The sequence below is a fragment of the Podarcis melisellensis genome, assembly GCF_964234715.1.
Source record: "Podarcis melisellensis genome assembly, chromosome: 9".
In the NCBI taxonomy this organism is placed as follows: domain Eukaryota; kingdom Metazoa; phylum Chordata; class Lepidosauria; order Squamata; family Lacertidae; genus Podarcis; species Podarcis melisellensis.
The window spans coordinates 30,734,918-30,760,060 of record NC_138541.1 but is presented as its reverse complement, the minus strand read 5'-3'; the positions used below and the strand labels follow the sequence as shown (position 1 = coordinate 30,760,060).

Here is a 25,143-nt window from a genome sequence, read left to right as displayed (position 1 = left end):
ACCAACCAAAAAATAGCCAATATCCTCAGAAACCCCAAGGATAAAATCCAGTTGGAAAACCAAGGGGTCTATGAAATACCCTGCAAAGTCTGCCCAGCCACGTACATTGGACAAACAAACAGACGAATAAATGCACGTATCGCAGAACACAAGAATGCCGTCAAAAAAGAAGAAAAAACTTCCTCTCTTTTCCAACACATGAAAGAAACAGGACACGAAATTAATTTTGCAGATTCCAAATTGCTCTTTAACATGGAACATCACCACAAGAGAATAATCATGGAAGCCATCGAGATAGAGAAACACCCTCACAACATGAACAAGCGTGACGACACATCCCGCTTGCCAGACATCTGGAAATTAGCCCTCCCCACAAAAACTGACACCAGATCCAGAGGCACACAGAACGCTATCACCAATCAACCACACCAGACCCAAACCCAGACCCTCTCCACAGATAAATTACAGACACCATCCAGTAGCCAAACCATGGTGGCACCTCCGGATGCTGCACCCCCCTGCAATCCCTACACAGATCTGGCTGACACAGGCCACAAAACCACAGCTCGCCCCTATACACGAAGCCAAGCCAGAGCACAACTAAGTGCAGTACAGCCATCTTCTCAGAAAAACTCTTCACAAAGTTCAAGAGGTCAAGACACAAAGACTTTAGCAACTAATCCACACCTAATGACCCACCTAAGTGGTACTCAGGATATCACTCAAGAAATCACTCAAGATATCCCTCAAGTAATTAAGGAACAAAAGAAGAAAAGGCACACTAGCCTGGGAACTTCCTCTCTGCCCAGAACATTGGAGGCTATACACCACACCCCCTCAACAGTATTTATAGGAACTCAAACACTGAGATCCTGCTCTGTTCCAGTAACAAGAAGCCGAAAGCACCAGCCTGAAGATGACGAGTGAGACCTCGTCGAAACGTCGCCTAGACACCCCAACTTTTACACGGGAAGACACCCGAGGACACCAAAACCTGCATATATATATATATACACACACACACACACACACACACACTATTATGTTGGCTTATCCTGGTTTTGCTACATTTTGTTACTTTCGGAACAAAAAAAAAACATTTGATCTGTAATATATGTTTTATAGAAAGTAATTTACTACCTTGCAACCATTTTATTACCCTTTCTCAGTCCTACTGCTACTATCACCCTTTGCTTCGAAGCTAAAATTATACTGCACAATTGTGTCACCAACTCACCCCACAAGCTCTTTCTTCCTTCTGGGAAAGACTTGTAATTATAGTTGCTGTTTCACCAAAAACCTTTATTTTCTGGGAAATCATTGCCCCCTGTGTACTTTGAGGGCACTTCTCTGCCCAGCCTAAATGAGTGGTATGTTATCCCATAGATGATTTGTGACACTTGCACTTCAAAGATGGTAACAGATGATGAACTTGCTGAAGAATTGAAGCAAAGGCAGATAGACAGACTACACAGGTGTGTACAACTTGGATTTAAATCCTCTTTATTCACCGACAACATACTGGCCCATACTAGGTTAATTTAACAGATATGCGAGTCTTGCATAGCGTAATAGAATGCTGCACTTTATAAAAGACACAGGACAACTGAAAATTAAATTTTGTTGACAGATGAGTCCATACTCAAGTGCGCAGTGTGTTTGATACAGTAGCAACATGTATTTCAAAAAACTGCTTTTTGCATCTACCATTCCCTTTGTGTGCCTTGTTAGTAGTTTCCCAGAAATTATTGGAAGTGATCTGCAGACTCCTAGCTATCCATATAATCTATTCTCTCCCCATTCCCTCACCTAATTTCCCAAATTTAAGAAAGAAGTCTTAATTTTGTATCATTTGGAAAAGTATCTTACAACTACTGTACTAGCCAGAAAGAAACCAGCACACCATTTATCTTTCAGATCAAAGCAGTTCCAGTGGAAACCTATTCAACATGATGCAAACCGAATGAATTCTTATCGCTCTCTTCCACTGTGTGAGTTAGCTGACACACAGCTTGCCTTCCACAAACCAAATCTAGCAGCAGAACTTGACGACCCATTTCAGTTGGAAATTTAACAGCTTCTTGGATAGGCTGCAGGGCAGAGGCAGCCTTTAAGCAACCAAGCAACTTTTCTCAAATGTATGATGTGTAAAAAGCAAGCAGAATTTATAAAGTGTGCTGATGTGTTTTTTCTGACCAAAGAACTTTGATGGCTGTTAAGAGATCAGTCCTCTTCGTGGACATTAATCCCATTGGTTAGGACAATTATTGTATTACAGTAGCAGATTAAGCTGAAACTAGTGACAATAAAAAAGTCTCAGGGGAACATCACTTCTGGTTCAAGAAGTAGATTTAAATATTTATTATAAATTTTTACACACAATCTCTGGTAAATTAGTGTTGCCACTTGGAAATCAACTGACATATTCATCCATTTGTGCATGATGTCACTATGAAGGATTCCATCCCTTTACATATAAACACTGTGCATACTTAAACACTGCTATAAGGTTATTCAAGCTGAACACACTCCTGTTCCATGGAGACACATTTACATAAGAAAACACTTGCTAAATATAAAATGTCTGTAGAACCCTGGCCATGGCAGCTGATTGACTTTAGCTTCAGCTTGTTATGGTGATTTCCCCAATTCACACCTTCATTTTTCTGTATCTTGAGGTATGTTTATGAGAAAACTAAATGGAGTCACTTTGCAGCTTACAAGAATTGTACCATTTTGCTGTTCACAAGTTTATCCTAACAAAATAGCAAATGGTGGTTTTTTTAATTGGACAATGCAATTTAGCAAGCTTCTGTCCTCCTCGTACATACTAATTTAATATATTCACAGGAACCCATTCCAAATTCCAAACTATGGAAATGAATTTGAAATTGCAAAGATCATTCTTCATAATATGATTTTACATTTCTGACTTGAACTTGCTAGCTGGCAGCCTTGGGTATTCTAACTGCTGTTTAAAGAAGCTCTTCTGAAGCAAGGCTGGAAATAAAACAGTCTTGTTTTGGAACCCTAGGTATCTCTGTGTGTGTATTGTGTCTGTGTGCAAGAAAGGAAGATAGCAGGAAAGTTTCCACTTATACAGAAAGGTAACTCAAAAAACGACATCATTTGTCTGTAGGATAACAGCTCTGTAGAGAAGCTTGTACTGCGAATTATGGCCTATTAATCTGCTGATTTTTGTAAGATACCTACTTAAATTAAGTAGCAATTAGGAATTAAAATGGAGCGGGGGTTTAGATGAAAAAATTGTGGGAAATTGCAGTCAAACGTAATATGCATGATTGCTAGTTAGAGCTGTATTCCCAGACTTGGCTATGTCACACACCCTCTTCTATGATGTGCTAGGAAGTGAAGCCTTCTCTTCCTGTTCTCTCTCTGATCAAGGAGCAAGCTTAGAGCACGCGTTTGAAGTTTTCATTCTGTACATTCTGTCTTCTCCTTGCTGCTGCTTGGATGAATGCATGAATCTGACTTTTTTGTAAGTAAAGCTTTTTAAACTAACAGTGTGTGGTTTGTTCATTGCCAGAGGGGTAAAAAGAAAGGAGTGATGTATGCAACTAAATGGGTTATGAAAAGGGTTTAATAGCCTATATTCCCATGCTATAGTGCTGCTTGACTTTTGTGAGTTTAAACTCTGCTACTGGGGGCTCTCTCCTGCTGGAGAGTTCATTTAGCCCTGCATTTTGAATCCAGGCACCCAGCCGATTCTTTTATTCATAGCCCCCCAAGGATTCATACCCCCCCCCCCAATTAGTATCAAGGCCTGCATTCCAACTCAGTTAAATAAATACCTATAATTAAATTGTAGCCAATTTAAAATTACACCAAATTTAAGTGAGAAACTAGCTGCTTAAATCAGGCATAGGCAAACTCCGGCCCGCCAGATGCTTGGGACTACAACTCCCATCATCCTTGATTTAAATGGTGGGTTCCATTTTTTTGAGGTAAGGGCCATGGAAGATGAAGGAATAACCAGTTAACATGAGCAGGCATCAATGCAGAAGGACATGACATATGGAGTGAAATTATAATTCCTGATGATTCTAAACAGGTTCAAGAAAATAATCTGATGCATTCCAGTAAAACTGGCCAAGACTTATGGGCTACTGTTTTATAGACAAGTGTGGGTGGGTGGCATGACTATGAATAATGAATCTATAAAACTATAATTACTGGTGCTAGGTGGAGATGAAAATAGGAGTTGAACAAAAGCAGGCAGTACCACTAATTTGCTGTTGTGAGATAAGAGATAACACATGCATATAAACAACTGGGGGAGTAAAACAAAGTTGCTAATTAATTTTTTCCCCATCACTCATGTTCAATATCATCCACAACCAGAAGTGGGCAGAAAGTAGACAGGAGGGGAAAAAGCAGACTATGCAAAACTGCTCAGTCTGCCTTCCTGATATTCACTAAGCACTTTGCTCATGTGTTTTTCATGCATGCAAATACCCCATCCCAGACACATTTAACTACACTAACATACTGATAAATCTACTGGAGTCACAATGAACCACAGGAACATGATGGGGAAGAAATTCATCTCAGACACAAGGCACTATCCTCTATTAAGCCTAAACTGGAGAGGCCAAATCCATTCTTAAATAATGTTTTAAGATGATACTTAGCTCTACTGATCATGTGGTACTGTGCCTTATGAGTTCTAGCACCAGTTGACATACCATTGTGACTTAGGGTACATACTGTATCAATCAGTCCATGGTCTAGTATATTAACTTGTAAAATGTACTTTAAAATTACTCAAAATGCTAAACATAAGCCAAAAGTATGAACAGTGCTTTCGTTACATATAGTCTGCAACTAAGAAATAATGTTCACTCAGAAACAGAAAGGTGTATAAAGCTAAACCCATGCCGTAAAATGTAAACAGATGCACTGAAAAATCTAGCATTTCTATCCCAAAAAGAAAGAGTCCACGTTCACAAAGAGGCTTTACATATACATCACACTTTAATAGGCTGATTTTGATTTAGCAGCTTCCCCTGCAAAGCACTCAAGCTACTTTGAAGATAAAGTGTGGAAAAGTGTGGAAAACCCCTGGGAGGCCAGCTTAAAAACTTTTTGAATGAATTCTGGGCAAACTCCATATGCCTACACTGCTAGATTACTATTAATACAAACAAGGTTCCATCTTTGTACCATTTCATTAAGGGAATATTTTTCGGCAACAAATCAAGGGATAAAGAACAATTGCAAAAGTGTACAACCTCCTTTCTCATCTGAGCAACATTTCCTTAAATAATTTGGTGGGAACCATGCTTCATCCCTGAAGATATGAGCAGGGGGTTTCTAATGCTGTAACAGACCTTTCTTTTCTGCCATACTTTTCCACATCAATATTCTAGCTTGGACATTTTATACACAGCTCTCTGTAACCAATAATCACTTTAGTATCCAGAATTCATTTGTTTAGAGTAAGTCATTACGAAGTCAGCATGACGTACCAGAAGCTGAATTCAGAATATGCTTGAATATGCACATGAAAAGTTTACCTCACACTGAAGCTGCTGGAAGTCAAAGGAATGGTCTCATCCCATGAATGCCTGTGCTAAATTGACTGCAAGGACATCACTAGTTCCACATATAAGAGAAAAATACAGGTCAGAAGAATGTAGCAAAATTGCATAATCCATTATCCTAGGTATTGGTCATAAAAACAGTAATTGGCTGCTTATCTGTGATTTGACTTCCTTTGGGTTATCTATTAAACACTGTAAAATTGGGTTATGCTCCACTGGTATCATAAGACAGACTTATGGCAGGGGCAAATAGGAGAAAGTGACTCCTAATCCCTCCCAATAAAGCAGGCTTCCAAGTACCTACCAGTGTACAAAGCCTAACACAATAATAAGTTTAATTCTTCCCTTCACATTTTTTAAAAAAACAAGCATTTTATCTAGCTGGCAGATTGGCATAAAACGGGGTAAGCACTAAGTTTTCTGCAAGCATCTCTTGGCAAGGAGGTAGGAAATCCACTACAGACCCAAGCTCAAGAAAGGATCCTGATCCATGGAAGACTGAATACTGAATGACCCCAGTCTTCTTCTCCCACCCAACCCCGTTTATTATTCAATAACAATGTCTTGAAAGATAGCATCCACAATTGCCCCTAAATGTTGAGTAATTTCAACTGGCTTCTTCCAGTTGACAAGGAATTCCACTTGCATGAGCTCTTGTTATCGGGGACAAAGAGAAAACATCTGCACCACTCATGATTAAGATGGCAGTAGATGAATTAGTTTGCTGAGGCATCTGAAAGGGGTGTGGTACACTTGGGTGCTAAAGCCTCCTCACTGTACTCAGTAAATCTTAAGAGTGTTTAAAACAAGCAAACAAAACCCCCTTTCCTTGCATTGTTCTGGTACTTCTAAACAGACCAGATGAAGATCTCTGTTATTCACCATCCTGTTTCACAGCCATCCCAAAATCAACCTATTGGTGTGAAAGTTGCAGAAAGGAGTGTACAAGAAAGCTAGGATTCCACATGTCCAACCTCATTGTCCCAAGGGAAGATCAGAAAATGGCTTAAGCAGCAACATAGCCTTCTTTCTACCCTGAAGAAAGATGGTTAAAAGCCTGAAAAATGAAGTCCAGTACAGGAATGTCTGGTAAAGTCAACCGAAGTCAAAGCCTCAGAAAAAACCTGTCAAATCCTGGACAGAGAATTTTGATAGCATTCCAAAAGGGCCTCTTTTTTGTGAAGTCTGCCTATCACCCTGCAATCACTTTGGATTAGTACCACAGAAACCCTAGAGAATGCTAAAACATTTAGTAACATTATGGAGATATTGTACATTGCACAACCAAAAGAAATTCTGCCTACAATATTCACTAATCTGTTAAAATCTGAGATGCGGAGAAAAATACAAAACAGAGTGGAGAACCTTCGTGCATGGAACCTGGTGCACAAAAAAACTGTAAGAAATGACTGATTAACTTGAAAAATACTGTAGTAGAACTTGCATAGTAGTTGTGGAAAAAGAGAAGCAAAACTCTGCTAATGTGACAAAGGCAACATTTAAGCCAAAAACTGGGTTACTCATGAAGGATGTCTGTTCATTACGAGTTCTTTTGACCCCAATTTGCTCATATTTCAAGGTAGTTGATTTATTATCTCCTTTGATTAATTTTTAGGCTTAAAACTGTAATAGTAGAATCAAGTTTAAAGCAATGCAAATTTGGAACATTAGTTGCATGAATGTATCTTTGGGCTTTTGCCAAAGGATGCTTGGGACGATTGCTGACAGATTTTGTGACTTTTGTTGTGTTCCTTTTCTAAACACAGAAACAAAAATAGAAGATAATTTGGCCAAGAGAAATGGTAGAAGTATTTCAGTAAGGAACACTGACAGAGATCAATTACCAGTTAATGTGTGTGTATTTTCCACTTTTAATTCTGAGGAGGACATATTTAAAGAACATGCATAGGAAGCATTCAAAATTAAGCTAAATTAGCAAGTCTGGAGGTAATTAGGAGAAATGAAAACATGAGTGAGTCCCCAGTTATGGCCTTCAAACTTTCACTAACGTTTCATACTATTACAACTTTAAACAGTGTCCTCAGCATCAACACAGAATATGATATATAGGACTGTGTGTACACGGAGACCATGAGCTTTATTTTGAGTCATGTTGCTAAGGCTTATGACAAAGAATGCTGCTGGTATGAGCTCCTTTCAAGCCTTGGATGTTTTGTCTACAAGATTCTTACAGTTTTCATGGTACATCAACAAGATTAACTAATTTGCCAGCTAACCTCTATTTTAATATTTAAATTAGAACAGTACAACAACTAGAAAAAGGTCAGTGCTTCAAGTGGCAATATTTAAGCCACATCAAATCCAATATCTTCCAAAATAAAGATGCAGAGATCTAGACTTCAGCATCAGTAGTGCAATACAGTGGCCTTTCCTGAATAAAGGAGCAGAGGCTTACCCACAATAAAAGCTTTAAATAAGGTAGATTGTTGTCATTTATATAGCAATTCTGCCTATTTGATATAAAATATATCGGGAAAGCTTAAACTGACTTTTACAATCTACATTCAACTAACGCTCCACATAAGCGGTATCATGGAATGAACAATGGGAATGCACTCAAATAGAAAAACACTTTCAAACCTACTGCAAAGAACAAAGGACAGAAAGTTGACTAACTGAACATCTGTAGTGTGAATCAGACATAAAAGAAAGATGGACCCTCTGATTACTTGCACTGCTTTTAATGGACTGAAAGAAATGCAAAACTTAGTCCACATCCATTTCTTCAGATGATTTAGGCTGCTGGCAACTGTCCTCTGATTTTGTGTCAGCACCACTCTGTCCATTCATTGGTCCATTGTGTTCACTAGATTTTGACTGATCTTCAGACAGTGGCTCTGCCTTGGGCTTAGGCTTGTAAATAATAGGGTTACATAAACTGTCCAGTTCCTGTTATTAAGATGAAGAGGGGGAAAATATGGTAAGTTGGCAAAAAATACGAATGTAATGGATTATGATGTGGTATTTGGGAGGTATACCTGGGGGTAATTATTTCACTAAAGATCTGCCCATAACTGAAAGATTCTGGTATTAAGCAACTGTTTACAAATCAGCTTGAAGAGCCTTCAGATATTGGAAACTGCTACAAATCTTGTTAGCTAAATTATTATCTGCTCCAATTGTTGAATCATCAGGCTTTCTGTGAAGTATGCTAAATGGCACACATAGGAAATTGCTTCTTGCTTATCCAGAGACAGAAATTATCCATTGCTAGTCAAAATCTGTTTACTGCTTTGCACATTTTCAATCAATCTAAATTGTTGCCAAATATCAGAACACAGGGTTTTCAAAACAGATATATGGTTTTACTTGCATTATATGCAGGCATGCACACAGACATACACAAAAACACCTATATACCCTTTATGCACATTTAGTGTAAGAAAAACAACAGATGCTCCTTCCATTGATGGAGTGAAACTTTAAGATCCAAGCCAAATTCTTCTGCATCAATCAAAGCTTTAGCTGATTTTTGGTGTCACCATACTGAGACACTGTGATTCAAAGCCCTGTGTCTACAGATGGGTCACATTAACAGTTATGGTAGATGGAGCTCACCGTGTAATAGATGCTAAAGAGTAACTGTACTACTGATATCCTTTTTATTAACTTTAACAGAAATGTTTGTTATCCCCTTCTATTATTTGGAATATTCATTTATTTCTTGGTCTATCCATATTTATATTAATCCCATTTCATTCACAGAAATTTCACATTTACCTTAGATTTCGCTGTTATTTCTGCCACTTTCACAACAGGATCCTGGGTGAGACTCAGCCTGTTCTGTGCATTCATTTTTGAGTTCAACCAATTCATTGCTTCACTGGTATACTTTTCAACTTTTTCCATATCAACAGGATCAATGTGATCATATTTTTCATCCTAGAGGAGGAAAATTTTTGTAATTATTGATAAGTTATTTAAATTCAGAATTCAGAAAGGTAATGAATACATACGCTCATTTCTGAAGTCATTCCAGACTATTATTAAGGAAGCATAACTATGGTTACGTATGTGTGAACTGATAAATCATGATTTGCTATCAGCAAGCAAATCAGAAAAATCAGAATACCATATTCATGGGCCACATCCAATCTATGAGCCAGGAGACCTGCATCTCTTCTCTATGCTACGGTCTTTTCCAAACAGCACAATTTTGCAAACTAGAGTAATTATATACAGTATTAAAAGGAACTCTAGGTTTGGAAATACAATTTGTGAAAAGTCACTCCATCTTATTTACTGATGGACAAACAAAACTTAGACATAAAATATATTATCAATTGTCACATACCACAGAAGAAATGTTTAATTGTGAATATAGTATGTTAAGGATATTAAAGAAAAAAGACACTACAAGATGAAAAAGAAGACATATTTGTTTGTTTAAAGGAGACACATTTTACCCTCTTTCAAAATATTTTGTTGACAAATAATTTGTAGATTAGGTAAGTTATACAGGAGTTCAATACAGTACTATTAGAACTATCCTGTAAATCTTATGGACCTACCTTATTTTTGTATCCTTCTACAGCTTTCATAAGCAGCTGGAGTTTCTTTCCCAAATCATTTAATGCTTTAGGCCTCTCTTCATGTTCCATGTATCTATCATGAATAGGACCGCCAAATTTCTACAACAGAAGAAGCAGAAGTTGAGGTATTTAAAAAGTATTGCCTAAAAACTGGAGAAAGCATGAATAAAGGTAGCATATTTTTGGAACTATTAAGCAGAATTCCTTGTAAACCTACAGGAAAAAAGAACGGCAATCTGGGGAAGCAAATGAACTAGTTATTTTGCTGGGGAAACAGAAAAGTGGCTCACATACCAGCATTAGTAAGCCTCTCTTCTCTACTGTATTTAGATCCAAGCTCTACAACCTGACTGCTCTTGTGGGTGGAAGGGGATATGCTATTTCCCTCCACAATCTGCTTCAGAGTTCAAGGCCCTCTCAAACAGCACAGGAGGAGCAAATCCCTCCCTACTGCTTGCAGGAGTGCCTAGTAGAGTGGGAGCCTCTGCTGGATCAGACACTTCTGTGAATAGGAGGCGGCTTTCTGTTCCTAGAACAGCAGGTCTGGAACCAATTCATGAAGTTGGAGACCATCAAATTCCAACTAACACTTGGTACAAGAAATCCAGAGCTAGTACATCCCCAACTATAATTTCCTCTTACCAACCTTGGTTTGGAAGTGTAGGGGACAAATGCCAGGAAAATGAAATTAATCATCAACAAGTAGCTGTGACACACATTATCAGCACCACAGATGGGAAAGTCTTGCTCAGTGAGGGAGTAATACAAGTCCTGCCTAGGTGAAGGCATAGCTGGACAGAACTTGAAAGGGGGCGTTTTCTATTGCTGCACTGAGATTACGGAACATCTTGCATTGTAAAGTGCAGCTGCTCCCCTCTCTCAATGTTTTTCACTGGTCCTTGAAGATAATTTTATTTTGGAAGGCTATTGTTTTAGGAGGCAAATGCAAACTCAGTTTCAATGTCATGGTAAACCATAAGCCACGTTATCAGAGCCACTCTGCTCCTTTCCTGGTGCAGGAGAAACAACCACTGGTTTAGCATTATGTCCACACTGGAAATCAAGGCTTGTTTCAGTCCAAGCAAATCATGATCTCTAGCCAAGTTTTTTGGGGGGCTGGTAGGGAGACTTGCAAATAACTTTGTGCCTCTGGTCCCCTGGTTCTTTTTGCATCTTCTACCAGGAGTCACAACAAACAACAGGCTGGGTGTAAGCCTCAACCCATGAAGGACTAACTACCTGATTGTTTTTTTATAAATTTTAATTTTATAGTCAGTCACTATAAGGTACTTGGGTTGGCAGGAAGGTATAATATATGTTTCTACAAGTGTACAGGTTGAAGGTTTGTTTTTTTTTACTGGGAGGTATACTGAAGAAAATGCTGATATCAGTACACAAAGTCAGTCTAAAGCTATAGTACTTTCAACTACTCCACTTAATCAACTTTAATTAATGCTCTTGTGACATCTTGAATCTCTTGCTGTCTCTGGTCAAATTTCAGTGGCTTTAAGACAGCAAAGCTACTAGTCCACATATCTACGACATTCAATTATTACACTTCTGAAAATACAGGTCTTACTTTCATTTCCTGAAGTTTTTCCACATATACATGTTTTGGTTGGTCTTCTCCATCTTCATAAAGCCAGTTTTCTGTGTCCTCCAACATTAAAGTTATCTTTCTTGAATCCTAGAAAAAGCAGTACAAAAAGTCTTGCCATTTTGAATGTGTGAAAACAGAAGCTGTGTAAGAATGCATTCAGTTACAAACACTGATATCCAATACTGACACTGTAACAATAATGTTTTATAGGAAATTGAGTTTTACAGAATTTTACAGAAAAGGGGGACATAGTTTCAGCGCTTCAGCTATATTGGTATTAAAAACTAAACTGGAATAATAACTGGGTCCCATGCATTATGCCAAGGTATAGAAACAGCTAGCAGAAATTGAGTTTTGCTACAATTATTCCAAGGGTATCGTGTCCTTGCTTTACCCCTCATAATTTCTGCATAAACATTAACAATCTGTGTGACTCAGCCACAGCCTGAATGACAGGACAAGGTAAAGCTAAGTAAATTAAATCTAATGGTTAATTAGTCAAGCAATGTATGAAGGCTATAATTCCATTTAAGCTTCTCTCTGAAATATCCTGCTCATTTATTTTAGTGTTGCTAGGATTTAAAGTTAAAAGCACACCAATATATTTTGAGCTTGTTTTGGCTTCAGTATGTTATTATAAAAGAAATGGAAGCGAAAATGACATGTGGCTTTTCTCTAAAAATGAAAGATACGTTTATTGATTCTTTATTACTTCACACTTTCCCTCATATTTCAAAAAGGAACATTTATGTTTTAGGTAATATGCAAATGTATTTACACTGAATCAATACATCAAATTATCTTTCTTTTAACTAATTATTGTAGTCAACTAAAAATCAGTTTCTGCTACCCTAAAGTATGCCATGTTAATTTAGAATATGCTGTACAAATATTGAAAGTTTTTCTCCAATAGTCCACAAAGTACTTGATCTGAAATATTTGATTGACTTTTCTTCCTAAAGCATACTTCGTATGGCTTAAATGTTATATTCAAATTCAATGTTTTACCTGGAAATGATTGTTAGAATATTTGTATATAGTAATATTTGTATATATTTTATGACATGATGTGATAATAGGAACTTCCCTTACATTACTTAGAATATAAGAAAAAACTGAAAGCAGTGAAAAATAAACATACATGCTTCAGTATGCATAGGAATCTGGGTACAGTTCCTGTTAAAATTACAAATTTCATTTGCCTGCTGTTTTATTCATTCAAGTTGCCCTGTTTGATTAGCATTGTGTACATTCATTATATTACTACTTTTATGCAAAATGGATTTTTCAAAACATAAAGTCTTGTAACAGTGGGAATTTTTAATTTTCTAATATAATATAACTCCAAAATCAATTTTAAGAATTAACTTATGGGACCAGTTTAAACATTACAATCCTGTATTAGAACTTCAAAAATACAAGTAAAATGCTGATTTAAAGAGGTGAAGGCAAAGATCTTCAAGAGCTCTGCAAGACCTATGCCAGACTAATTGCCAGAACTCTCCAATGTGACAAAGACTTATGCCTTCAAAAACTTTTCACTTTATCTGTGCTGTATAATGAAAATACAGTAGGGTGAATTCAATGCTATAAGTGCAGCTGCAATTTAAGGCACACTGCACTTTTCCGGCACCAGCCACCCTCCTTTTCTTTCAGTATGATTTGCCAATTAAACAGATTCCTCGTGTTATAAATACACGACGATTCTTACATCTTCAGTGATGAATTTTTCATAGACACCACAGAGCTTGTCTCTTAGATCATACACATACTCTTCAACAGCATTTTTGGCATCATTTTTCTCCTTCTCCAGCTTGTCTTGCATTACCATCTTCCCCTGTAAGAAAATTTTAAGTCATTTTAAATCTTGCCAAGTACAGAGATGTTATTTTTTTCAAATATGATTTTGGGAATCATCCGCAACAAACCTCTGCAGACTCTGGAATCTGTTGAACTGAACCAACCACACTGTCATGTACTCTAAACTTGGTAAACTTATGAATAAAAAAATACAATATTCCATCACTTAACTGTAATAGATTTACTATTATAACTCAGTTTCTTCTAATTCTTTTATTTAATCTAGAATTGAGACATCTGCTTTACAGACATGGAATAACTCTGTATCCTTACCTCATTTTCAATGTAGCAGTTAATAACGTCCTGTCCCACCTGTCTGTATAGGTTAACCTGGATAGGGAGATCAATACTCTTGATCTTTGCTTTAGTTTTACCAGACTGAGCTGTGTCAATCTTGTCTCCTGAAGCAGTCTGAAGAATTACACATTGAAATATATGTCAACATTCAGAATATTTGAACCCAGTGTACAAAAGCGTGTCATATAAAGATTTGACGCAAGACCATTTTAAGATGAAAGATCCACAGAAGGATAATATTACTGTTTAGCATCTGCAGATGCTGCAGGATTTTTTGGATGACATTTAAGTCAAGCAAGGAAGCTAGTTCAAGTAATGCTTAAATAGAAAATCCTCTTAGAAGTGCTTTAGATTAACAACCAAAGAAGAGCTAGTGCATCAGTTTCTACTGAGGGTGTGTAAGGCTATCTTAATTCTCTGTGTCACAGGATGCACTTGAAGCCCATTAGCACTTGAATGAGTGTTTAATGCCTAGATAGCAAAACTCCTGGCTATATTTAAGTAAGTTACTGCAGACTGATCAAACAATAGTACAAGGGGATTTCCCCATCAACTTCTTAGCAGTTTCGGACAAGAGCCATTCCTATTCTAAGATTTGAGGTCCTCAAACTTATCTTTGCTATTCATACTGACCTTTCCTTCACAGCTTATATGATCAACTTCCTCATCGCCTTGATTATGCTGCTCATGTTGGTTCTTGTGATTGCCATCATCTTGATCAACCTGCATTTTAGCCTATAAAAAAGAAAAGTTTTACCTCCACACTAAACTTTACAGGAAGGTGTACTCTAGTCATCTACATAGCAGCTTTGTGCAATCAGACAAGATGTATTAGTAAAAAAAGCACTTTACTTAACTAGTGCTTGTTTACTTGAAGCACGTAACTGTTACTCTTAGCATAATGTTTAAGGCTTCTCAAGCCTTGTTTGCTTCAACATGATAAAGGCAAGGAAAACATATTCTGATCATGAAATTCTAAATGGTGGCAATTAGATTACTCCCACAATACTGGAAAACAAATGAAAGACGACAAGAGGATGGAGTTGATTAACCCCAAATGAAGACAAAACTTTTCAGAACTATGGGTCCTGAATCCTTTCATATTCTATTAGATTCTGGTCGCTGCTCAGTGGGGTTTAACACACTAACTAGCAGGGCCACCACTGCATCCACATTGCTGGATGTGACAGAAGAAGGGGACAGGTGGATCTCTGTATAAATCTTGAGATGATGAGGCAAGCTGGTCTGGATTGAGCCTGATGCAGCCACATGACAGGAGTGGAACCAGCCTGGAAACCAATGAATCTCAGGCCAACTCAGTCCCCTCCCATTTCAGGGCTTTCTGCTGGTTTCTGCCTGGCTATTTGGCACCTTCACCCAATCCAACCTCTTTCTCCTCTCCAAGGCCAGTGTAAAGAGGTTTAAACTGCTCTGCCAAATGCCTATCTATCTTATAAATACAACATTAGAGACAGTTTAGAAGTAATCTGATTTTTTTGACATACACTGTCACAATATATCAAAGAAGCCCAAAAATATAATATAGAAAAAAACAGCATTGCAACTAGGGACTTCCTCTAACTTACAAAAATAAAAAGCTGAGTAGAAAAATGGGAAGATTTAAACTCAGCTATAGTGGTAAGCAGGAGTACAGCAAGAAACAGATGGTGGAAAGAACCTACGGTATAGGCCCCAAACCTAGCAAACTAATACATCAAGGAGTCACAGAGGGATACAGAAGCATAAGAACTCAGGGATAGCAGAGCATTCATCCTGTATATGAGATTTCAGTAAATAAAAAATTTAGACAAGTATTTTTATACCGTTTACTAGTTTTGAGTGTCTACACTGGCATCAATAGCATGCTTCATTTAATAATTAGTTTTGAAGCAGTTAACCAACCACTAGATGAGAAGAATTTTTTGCTAAAGACATTGAATTATCTTATATAATATTAAGATGTAAATATCACAATATTAAAACCAAGACTGGTAGTATTTTAATTCCGAAATGCATAGCTATTGCCAAGTACTTAAGGACTTCCTTTTCTGAAAAGATTTCTTTCATTTATGTCCCACTTTTCTCAGAAAAGGAACAAACTGAGGGGAAAATATCTTTGCTATCTTAAAGCAAACTGAATGCTACATATATAAACAAACCTCATCCTCAGAGTCAAGGAAGTCATCCTCAATTATGAAAGCTAATTGCTGATATGCATCATAGTAGAAACAGAAGATAATTAGTTGGTACACCACAGAAAACAAGACTTAGACATTAAAAATGGTTACTTTTTATTGAGAAAAGCATTTTTCTACTTAGTATTCAGGACATTTTAAATTTTAAAAACCAGGTTTAGCAGATATTCAGGTTACTTGTATGCCTCAAAGACAAACACAAGCATCAACTGCTCACCTTCAGTAAGAATTTGTTTTAGTAAAATGTTTAAAAACTTCCAGAATAAGGGGATACTTAAGCAAGTAGATTTCTCAGTAGATCATTAAAAAATAAATTTTTAGTAAAAATTATGTTCTACTTGTAGTTGTGAGAGGATTTCATAGTTTAACATACCAGCTCCTCTTTGCTTGGATTCTTGCAAGGCAATTCTGTATCCATAGCAATATCGCTTGGATCACCATCTGCATGTTGCTTCTCTATCACCGATGCATTAGCCACACTGAAGATTCCATGGACATTAACTCGAACTTTCACTTTCACTTTTGAATTGTCACCATCATGTTGGGGTCCAACGTTCTGAATAACAAAATGACCTGAACAATACAAAGCAGACATTGGACATTGGCTTGTAGACTTTTTTTGTGCTAAGCCCAAATTCATTTAGTTACCTCATGATTACTTACATTTATTTACACATTTTAAAAAAGTAAATGTTAGCAACTAGCAACTCCTAGATTACAACTTGTTCATAAGGATGTTTTATGAAAGCTGCCTCTGATCAGAGGCACCTATATTGCTTCTGTCCCCAACAAGGACAAGATAAACTTTTGAAACAAATCTACAGCTGAAAAGAAGATGGCACTGAAAAGAAGATGACAGAGTGGACTCACCAGCAATGTGCATTGTAATGTGATGTACGCTATTTAACATTTCAATATTCTACAAACTCGAACCAGAAGATCTATTTTGCCAGTGCTCACTATTTAATTAAATTACTGTGGGATTATAAACACATTAAGTGACATCTGACTCAAGCTAAAGGACTTTTGCTCTTTGAAATGGGTTATGGCTCTGTATGTACTGGTTCTGTTTCTGCACAGATCAACATTTGGAAACTTCCTGAGCTATGCAGGTGCCTGTCCTAGCCTTCAGGGCACATGCACAGAGGTGCATAAGTCCCTGCCTTCCTGGTAAGCTCCTAAGAGCTCAAATGTTCATCTGCCTAGGCACAAAAAAAGACCACGAAGTACTGTCTGTTACTGTGCCCTGAGACAGATGAGTCAGTCATCACATACTCCTGACAGGAACTGACCTTCTGAACTTATGCAACTACATTGTAGAAAAGAAAAGCTTTAATTTAAAATAATATCAAGGTAGCACTATGATTGTTTAATCTAAAAGCAATGAGCCCATGTAGGTAAGAAAAGCTGTTTCAGCTCCCAATTGTAGCTTCATCCCAGACTGGAATACCCAACGGTTGCTAGGAAAAAGGAAATACAGCAAGGAAGATATGCCAGAGAAGCAGAACACTTACAGATACAGGGAAAAGTCAAAATAGCCCAAAAACAAATTAGAACCTCTACCAGCAAAATTAAGAGAAAGGAGGGAAACAGCTGCATGGCATGATGGCCTTAAGGATGTGCCACTCCACTGCCTTACACAGCCAAGCCAGAACATATTAATACTGAATGGAAGCAGTTAGTGGAGGCCAAACTGCATTTTAAGTGGCTTACGCCTTGCAAATGACAGTGTTGTGCCTCTGCTTTGACAACTACTAAAAAAAAAGTCCAGTTGCAGACGACTTTGGGGTTGAGGCGCTCATCTCGCTTTACAAGCCAAGAGAGCCATTGTTTGTCCACAGACAGTTTTTCCAGGTCATGTGGCCAGCATAACTAAGTCATTCTGGCGCAACGGAACACCGAAACCAGAGCAGTGCATGGAAATGCCATTTACCTTCCCGCCAGAGCGGTACCTATTTATCTACTTGCACTTTTGGGTGTGCTTTTGAACTGCTAGGTTGGAAGGAGCTGGGACTGAGCAACGGGAGCTTACCCCATCATGGGGATTCGAACCATCGACCTTCTGATCAGCAAGCCCAAGAGGCTCAGTGGTTTAGAGAACAGCGCCACCCACGTTCCTTTTGACAACTACTATATTCATGTTATTTCCCTCTGCCCACTGTAAACTCACAGCTATCATTCCTCAGCTAAGTATTGCTAGAATTTTGCAGTACAAGTTGTTTAAATTATCTGTTGAAACACTACTGAGCTTGGAATCCAAAGAGCAACTTTGGGTTCACTCAGAGCCAACCCATAGAATCTTTTACTTTTAACTTTTAAATGGCAGGTACTTCTTGCCGTATCAAACTGATTTTGAAAATTTCTCCAACAGACTTGCAATGCAAGCCTGGCAAGACACTGTTCAAAAAACTGAAATCCAAAGCTCCCTTGGGAATGAGGATTGTTACGTAGTTCTTTAAATACAGAGGTCTGGATTCAAAGGGAGAGAAATACAGTCTTAAGTAAATGAAGCAGAAAAGCTAAACATTAAATATATTCAAGGACAAAGTGTAAATGAAAGCACTGTACATGAGCGGATTCAAAGACTGGTTCTGAGACTAACCATTTCTTAATACACTAGTATTTGAGTTTTTGAAACTATGGTTCCTTCTCAAAGTTAGAACATACTGTAATGCCAAGCTCAAGAAGTAAAGAAACATGTTACCGATTCTTGTATCAGGATAAGGAATGTCATGTGGATGGGTGTAAAATGCTTCCAGCTCAAAAGGCTCCTTCTTGTGGAAAGTAATAACTTTTGAGAATGGAGCAGCATGGTTTTTGCAGAATACTTCACATTCACTACAAAAAATAAAATAATCTTTATACACCATACAAGTTACAACAACAATAAAACATCAGGCATTTCAGAGTTTCATTCATGAGTTTCGGAGGTGCAGGTATTTTTATTTGCAGGCATTTTTATATGCATGTATTGACTCAAACTTAAAAGTATCTATAATTCAACTACATCCTTTTCCCAGTTCTCCTGTAATATTAAGAGAGTTTGTGGAAAGAAAGAGGAGATGTTATAAGAAAATCCTTGTTAGCTGCCCAAAATTTGTTGTCACTACTAACTTTACCTAGGAGGTGCAGGATCTCATCTCAGGTATCATACTGAGATTTGGAGATGCTTGTGGTACATCTCCAGAGTCAGCACAAGGTTAAGGACAAGTCCCAATTCTCCTCCAGAGTTTGAAACCAAGAAGAAAAGAGCTTGGGTGCTCTCTTCCCAGTGATGCTAAGCTTCAGGGGTGCTCCAAGTACCTCTGATGCCCAGCATGGCTGTATTTCCCTGCGCTCCTCTTCCCCACTATGAGTACATCTCATAAGAATAAAGGCAGGGGGTGGCTCTTTATGTCATCATGAGTTTCAGAGGTGCTCACACTACAAGAGAGAGGAATGCTTGCCAAGGTGAACATGGCAAACAAATCTGCATGATGTGCTCCTGTCCTAGTTTCCTTCCCTAGAAAGCTGGAGGTTAAAAAGATCCCTAGTTATCTGTATAGCATGGGTCACACAAATGTTTTCCAGCATGTGTTAACTATCTAGCTTACTATGAAAGGACACAAGACCATGTTATCAAGCAAAACAGGAAGAAAGAAAAGCTCTTCATAGGAATGTCTATGTCAAAGTGATTGTGTATCTCTGCTTTGCTTACATCCAATGCACATTTTTAGAAATTTTACTGTATTACAAATAGCAAATCTAACTCATCTATTTACTGACCCTTTGACACACTATTTATTTGGAACATTGCTCAAATTCTTACCCTGTCCCCTCCTCATAAGATGACTGCCACCTCAGAGTAATTGAGTATGGAACAACATCTGTGATGGAAAACTCACGGACTTTAAATGCTGGAGAAAGAATTGCACACTAGGAAAAAAGATAAAATATCACTAAGTCTTGTGATTATTACATATTTGCTTTGTGTCTGGTTTTATGACCAGCCACATACATTTAATTTCACAAAGTAATGATTTTCATGAAGACCTGTTACACTAGCCACCAGCACAAAAAGGATATGCAAGGAATAAGAAGAGAAAGAATGGCAACTCTCTTCCCCAATAAAAAGTATATAGCTTTCAAAAAGAACTCAAAATAGAAATTACTACAAAAAATAGTGCAAACAATTAAAATATGGCATTATACCAGTGCCTTGCAATTTTCACTATGATGGCCTGGTCCAAATCCCACTATAATTATAGCATGTCTCATTGAGGTCAAATTACCAATCCCAGAAATTTTAAGTAATATTGCTGACTAATGAAATATTGTTAAGTAAACATACCTGCAATGCACAGCCTCTTGCAACAGCTTCATCAGCATTAAGTGTGGTACTTATTTCCTTGCAGAAAAATTTACTAATCTGCTCCTTCACTGCTGGAATTCGAGTTGCTCCACCCACTATTTCTATGCTGTAAATATCTTCACGCTGCAGTTCTAGTAGACACATAAGCAGACAATTTGCTTCCATAGTTAGAGAAGATACTGCAGTTTTTATACTGGAACTCTGTGCCTGGGGAAAAGTACTTAGGGAGAGGAACGATATGTCCCTTTTGCTGTTAAAACTGGGACTCCACGCCATGACTGTATACATGACTGCGGCAAATATTTCTTTATTAGGGATTGCCACTGCTGCTCACATTGCTTGCCAACCCAGCCTACCTACCCCACACTGCCATCCACTCCCTTTACATCTAATCCAAACCTCTTCAACCTCCCATCCCTTTGACAAACCTTGTCCCACAATGTTTGCCCCTAACTCTCCCATCACCTCACATGTGTTGGGCCAGTGACATGTTGGGACAGCCCCATTGTCATCATGGCAGCCATGAAGTCCTGAGCCACCCCAGTCAGCCAGCTTGGCATGGATGTTGAAGTCCCCCAAAACCAGAAATCTGGGGGTCTTCAACATCACCTCCGAAACCAGCTGTCAGCTCAGGCAGGGAGACTGCTGGGCAGCGAGGTGGGCAGTAATCCAGCAGAATCCCTAATCTGTCCTGATTGCCCAATGCCAGGAACACTCTAGTGGTATATAAATTTTAAAAATAAATAATGTATTAATAAATACTGGTCAGACTCGCAAACAAGAACTTTAGATTGAAGACAAGCAGAAGACAGGTATTCATAATAAGCTGAAGCAATTTTCACTTACTTGCTTGTTCCATCACTGCTCTCAGAGGAGGTTCTACTCTGGCCAGAAGCGATGCACACAACTGTTCAAACTGAGCCCTGTTTAAAAGGGAGGAATCCATTAAGTATTATGGAAAGAAATGACTACTTTTTATTTAAGCCTTATACAAAACTGAACACAATACCTGTTCATCTTACTAGAGACATCAATGTCATTCATGAAGCATTCTATGTTCATGGGAAGATCAGAGGCATTGGCACTCATAAGCTTCTTCAGTTTTTCACATTCCTGATACAGACGCAGCAGTGCTCGAGGATTGTCCTTCACGTTTAGTTTATACTTTGATCTGAACTCTTCGCAGAAGTAATCTACCAAAGCCTCATCAAAGTTTCTACCACCCAAAAATGGGTCAAATGTAGCAGCCAGTACCTGTGAAGTTAAAGATGCAGCATGATAGTGGTAAGGAAAGGAAGTTATTTAACACTTTTTAATACTATCCTTCATACCACCACACTTTAGGGCAGTTTAAAACACGAGTTGCATCAAATGCTGTGCAAGTAAAGTTCTTCTTCCGCCATGTGACTTCTATTCCCTCTGTGTAACCCAAAAACTGCTCCAAAGGGTCCCCCAACCCTCTGGAGCTGATTCTGATTGTGGGGTGGGGATGGAAGAAGAAGAGAGAGAGAAGTTCTGTTACAGAGCAGTCTGTTGCACAACTGGAGCTGCAGCATTGGATACAGTCCGTAAATACCAATACAGTGGTGCCTCGCAAGACGAAATTAATTCGTTCCGTGAGGCTCTTCGTATAGCGGGTTTTTCGTCTTGCGTAGCAAGCCCATTGACAGCTTAGCGGATTAGCGCTATTAGCGGTTTAGCGGCTTTTAGCGATCAGCTGTTAAGCGGCTTAGCGGCTTAGGAAAAGGGGGGGAAAGGGAAAAAAACCCGAAGGAACTCGCAATACTTTTTCGTCTTGCGAAGCAAGCCCATAGGGAAATTTGTTTTGCGAAGCGCCTCCAAAATGGAAAACCCTTTCGTCTAGCGGGTTTTCCATCTTGCGGGGCACCATTGTACAATAAAAACAGTCCATTAAAATCTAATGCATACAGTAAAAACAGCAAGAACCACAGTAGCCAGACAATTCTCAAAGGCTTGTGTTCAATGACCAGCAAAGACCCAGTTGAATAAGTAACTTAGGAGGTGCCAAACATGTTAATTTTATGCCTCTCAGGAAGTTAGTATCGTGCAGTAAGTTTAATGCAATGCTTACTATAAACATCTATTAGTAGCAGTCCAAAAAATGTTAACTGTTTTGCAAAGATGGCAGAGATTAAAGCTATGATTTGCTTCTAAACCTCTTAAACCAAACAGTTGGTATCCATGAATAAATAAACAGATAGGTGATAGTTCAGCTTCTGCTGCCTTCGTGAAAGTTGGATCAAACATGTATGAATCTCTTTGTGGCTTTAAGATTTAGTCTTCACCATCCTCTGCCAAAAAGCTGCAGTAATAAGAGAGAAATGGTGTCTCTGTGTGGTTATGGAATGGACTTATGGTTTATGCAGTGGGACTTCACCTTTTCCCTGTCCCTGTAGCCTCCTGTGCATTCCTAAAATTTAAGGAGGGTGTGAGGGAACAGGAGAGAAGTCCTGTGCATAAGTGAAAGTTGACTTGCATTATGCTGGATTTTGCCCAATATGTCAAACTGCTTTTGGCTCACTTATTTTCTAGGAAGTTTTGAAGATGCTTGTTACTCTAATGGGAAATACAAGCATTTTAATGTCTAAAATGTTTACTAATACACTTAACTATTTATAAGCTAGGGACAACTTATTCAGCTACATAAAGAGTGAAATGCATTCAAGTTAGATACCAACCCTCTAAAGCAGGGTGGTAAAAGTATTTTAATCTAGGGCTGCATTCCTATGTGGGTAATCTGTTGGGAGTCACATGTCAGCAGTGTTTGGAGTCTGAGCAAGTGTTGGCAAAGTTTATGGCATGGATAGCTTTCCCTCCCTGCCCCTGCCAATGTGGTATGATAGGATTCAAAACCAGCATTTGCACCTGAATAAGAGGGGATGGACATGTTTTGACTGCCACAAAGTAATACGAGGATGAGTAGATGGTTTATATCCTAATGCGCTGGCACAGGATTTTGGAAAAAATGTTATACAGCCTCCTTCAGAAAAGAAGTTTTTGTTATTGTCATGCCACAATAACAAAAAAACTAGGTTAGGATGAAGTAGTAGGCAAATCATATTTCTTTATATGCATTTCAGAAAGGATTGCCTGATCTGAAGGAATGGTCACAGTACCAGACACTGATTTGCAGCAGCCCATTATAGCATATGAATTACTGGTAACTGTGATAATTTCCTATGCTTCTTTACTTTTCTGAATCACATGTCAATTCAATATTTTACCTTTAATTTTCCTTTGTTAAAAGCACAAACAGAAATTTGGTATGCAGAGTGCCCCATATCAACAAAAACCACATTCCTTGGTCTCTCCTCTGGGGTTGGTAGATCCTGTTTATAAATTCCATAGGCCAGTGCAACTGCAAGATAGTAAAGAATAAATTTTGTGAAATTTAAGTAGCATTAGAATACTATTATGAAATACATTATAGAATAAACTAAAAAGGCATTATATATCTTCAGGCTCCTCCAAGAATTCTGCTTTACTTGCATTAGAATAATCTATTATCTTCTCTAACAGAAAAAGGGACTGTATTTAGTGTTATTTGTGTGGAGTTCTGTTTCCTGCTCCCAGCATACCCTCAAAATCTTATTTGGAGGGTCTGCCAAACCTTTGGACAGAGGAGGGGAAAGCTTCGTTGTGCAAGCAGGTATCTGTTGTGCTAGCAGAACAACAGCAATGGATAAGATCCTAACCATTTTATATCTAAATACAATCAGTGTCTGAATTATCCAATTATGGTGTTTTGCACTTGATTTAAAACATGGAAAGACAGAAAGAGCAAACGATTCAGTGTATGCTCCTATATTCCAATGTCCTGCTGGAATCAAAAGGCTAGGTAACCAATGAAGCCAGAATCCACACATGATCAGCAATTTTGTCTAGCCATTATTATTAAAACAGATGGAATGTGTCATCAATAGCTTTATGATGGTAACTGTAACAACTTAGAAAGTTGTTAAACTTAAAAGCCATCATGAAGAAATGACATTTTAAACATTCATCTTCAAAATGTTTTGATTAAAAACGTGTAAGGAGATAAATGAGACATCTCAGAGTAAGATTAAAAACTATGATGGATTTGCATATACATTGCCTTAATCTCCCACCTCTACTATAGAGTAGTTTACCTGTAAAGAGGCTCCCCTAGGGGGTCATGATATAGTGCATCATTTCAGCAATTGCTCTGGTTTACATCTTGACACTCAATGTAAATTTGATTCTAAACTAAGCTGTATGCTATATAGTAATAATCAAAGCCACAAGTTTACCTGCTGTAGTTTCATTCATTAACCTCAGGCAGTTTAAACCTGCTACTTGCGCAGCAGCCATTACTGACCTTCTTTCAGCATCAGTAAAGAAACTTGGGATCTGTTGAAAAAATGTTTTATTAGCTTCACTGCATTCCTTTTTTGCTAATGAATTTCACACAAGGCATATTCCAAACATCTTATTGCACTGTAAAACTCAAAAATACTCCATTTAAGCAGATATAAGTCTATTAATGCATAGTACTTAAATAGTTCAATTCACAATTCAGTTAAGTAGACATGCTGAAATCACTGCAGTTTTTAGGTTTTCAGCATTAGTAAGTACAGGAAGACTGATCCTTATCCTGAAAAACTTATCCATAGTCCAGCACAAGGGAGACCAAAGAAGGACAAGACAATAAGTGTAAATAGGGAAATAATATCCATTTACT

The 25,143-nt window shown here is 38.0% G+C and overlaps 2 protein-coding genes across 10 annotated transcripts in view; one reads left to right on the top strand and one right to left on the bottom strand.

Annotated features, from left to right (window-relative positions):
* LOC309378377 (cilia- and flagella-associated protein 337-like) overlaps positions 1 to 3,247 on the top strand; it is a 36,814-nt gene extending 33,567 nt beyond the window's left edge. For 7 of the 9 annotated variants that reach the window (XM_081926428.1, XM_081926431.1, XM_081926432.1 and 4 more), the window contains 2 exons: positions 1,387 to 1,475; positions 1,918 to 3,247. In XM_081926428.1, the coding sequence (XP_081782554.1) occupies positions 1,387 to 1,475; positions 1,918 to 2,074 (246 nt within the window). In that variant the 3' untranslated portion in view covers positions 2,075 to 3,247. Of the gene's footprint in view, positions 1 to 1,386; positions 1,476 to 1,828 lie in introns of all 9 variants that reach the window. The other 2 variants (XM_081926433.1, XM_081926434.1) reach the window with 2 other exon arrangements.
* A 4,396-nt stretch (positions 3,248 to 7,643) lies between these two features.
* HSPA4L (heat shock protein family A (Hsp70) member 4 like) overlaps positions 7,644 to 25,143 on the bottom strand; it is a 28,809-nt gene continuing 11,309 nt past the window's right edge. Inside the window, exons 5-19 of the mRNA XM_081926436.1 lie at positions 24,713 to 24,812; positions 23,666 to 23,799; positions 21,430 to 21,674; positions 21,267 to 21,343; positions 20,400 to 20,551; positions 19,878 to 19,984; positions 18,774 to 18,907; positions 16,443 to 16,642; positions 14,508 to 14,609; positions 13,851 to 13,988; positions 13,429 to 13,554; positions 11,697 to 11,804; positions 10,097 to 10,216; positions 9,306 to 9,467; positions 7,644 to 8,474 (exon numbers count right to left, since the gene is read on the bottom strand). Of these exons, the coding sequence (XP_081782562.1) occupies positions 8,292 to 8,474; positions 9,306 to 9,467; positions 10,097 to 10,216; positions 11,697 to 11,804; positions 13,429 to 13,554; positions 13,851 to 13,988; positions 14,508 to 14,609; positions 16,443 to 16,642; positions 18,774 to 18,907; positions 19,878 to 19,984; positions 20,400 to 20,551; positions 21,267 to 21,343; positions 21,430 to 21,674; positions 23,666 to 23,799; positions 24,713 to 24,812 (2,088 nt within the window). The 3' untranslated portion in view covers positions 7,644 to 8,291. The remainder of the gene's footprint in view (positions 8,475 to 9,305; positions 9,468 to 10,096; positions 10,217 to 11,696; positions 11,805 to 13,428; positions 13,555 to 13,850; positions 13,989 to 14,507; positions 14,610 to 16,442; positions 16,643 to 18,773; positions 18,908 to 19,877; positions 19,985 to 20,399; positions 20,552 to 21,266; positions 21,344 to 21,429; positions 21,675 to 23,665; positions 23,800 to 24,712; positions 24,813 to 25,143) is intronic.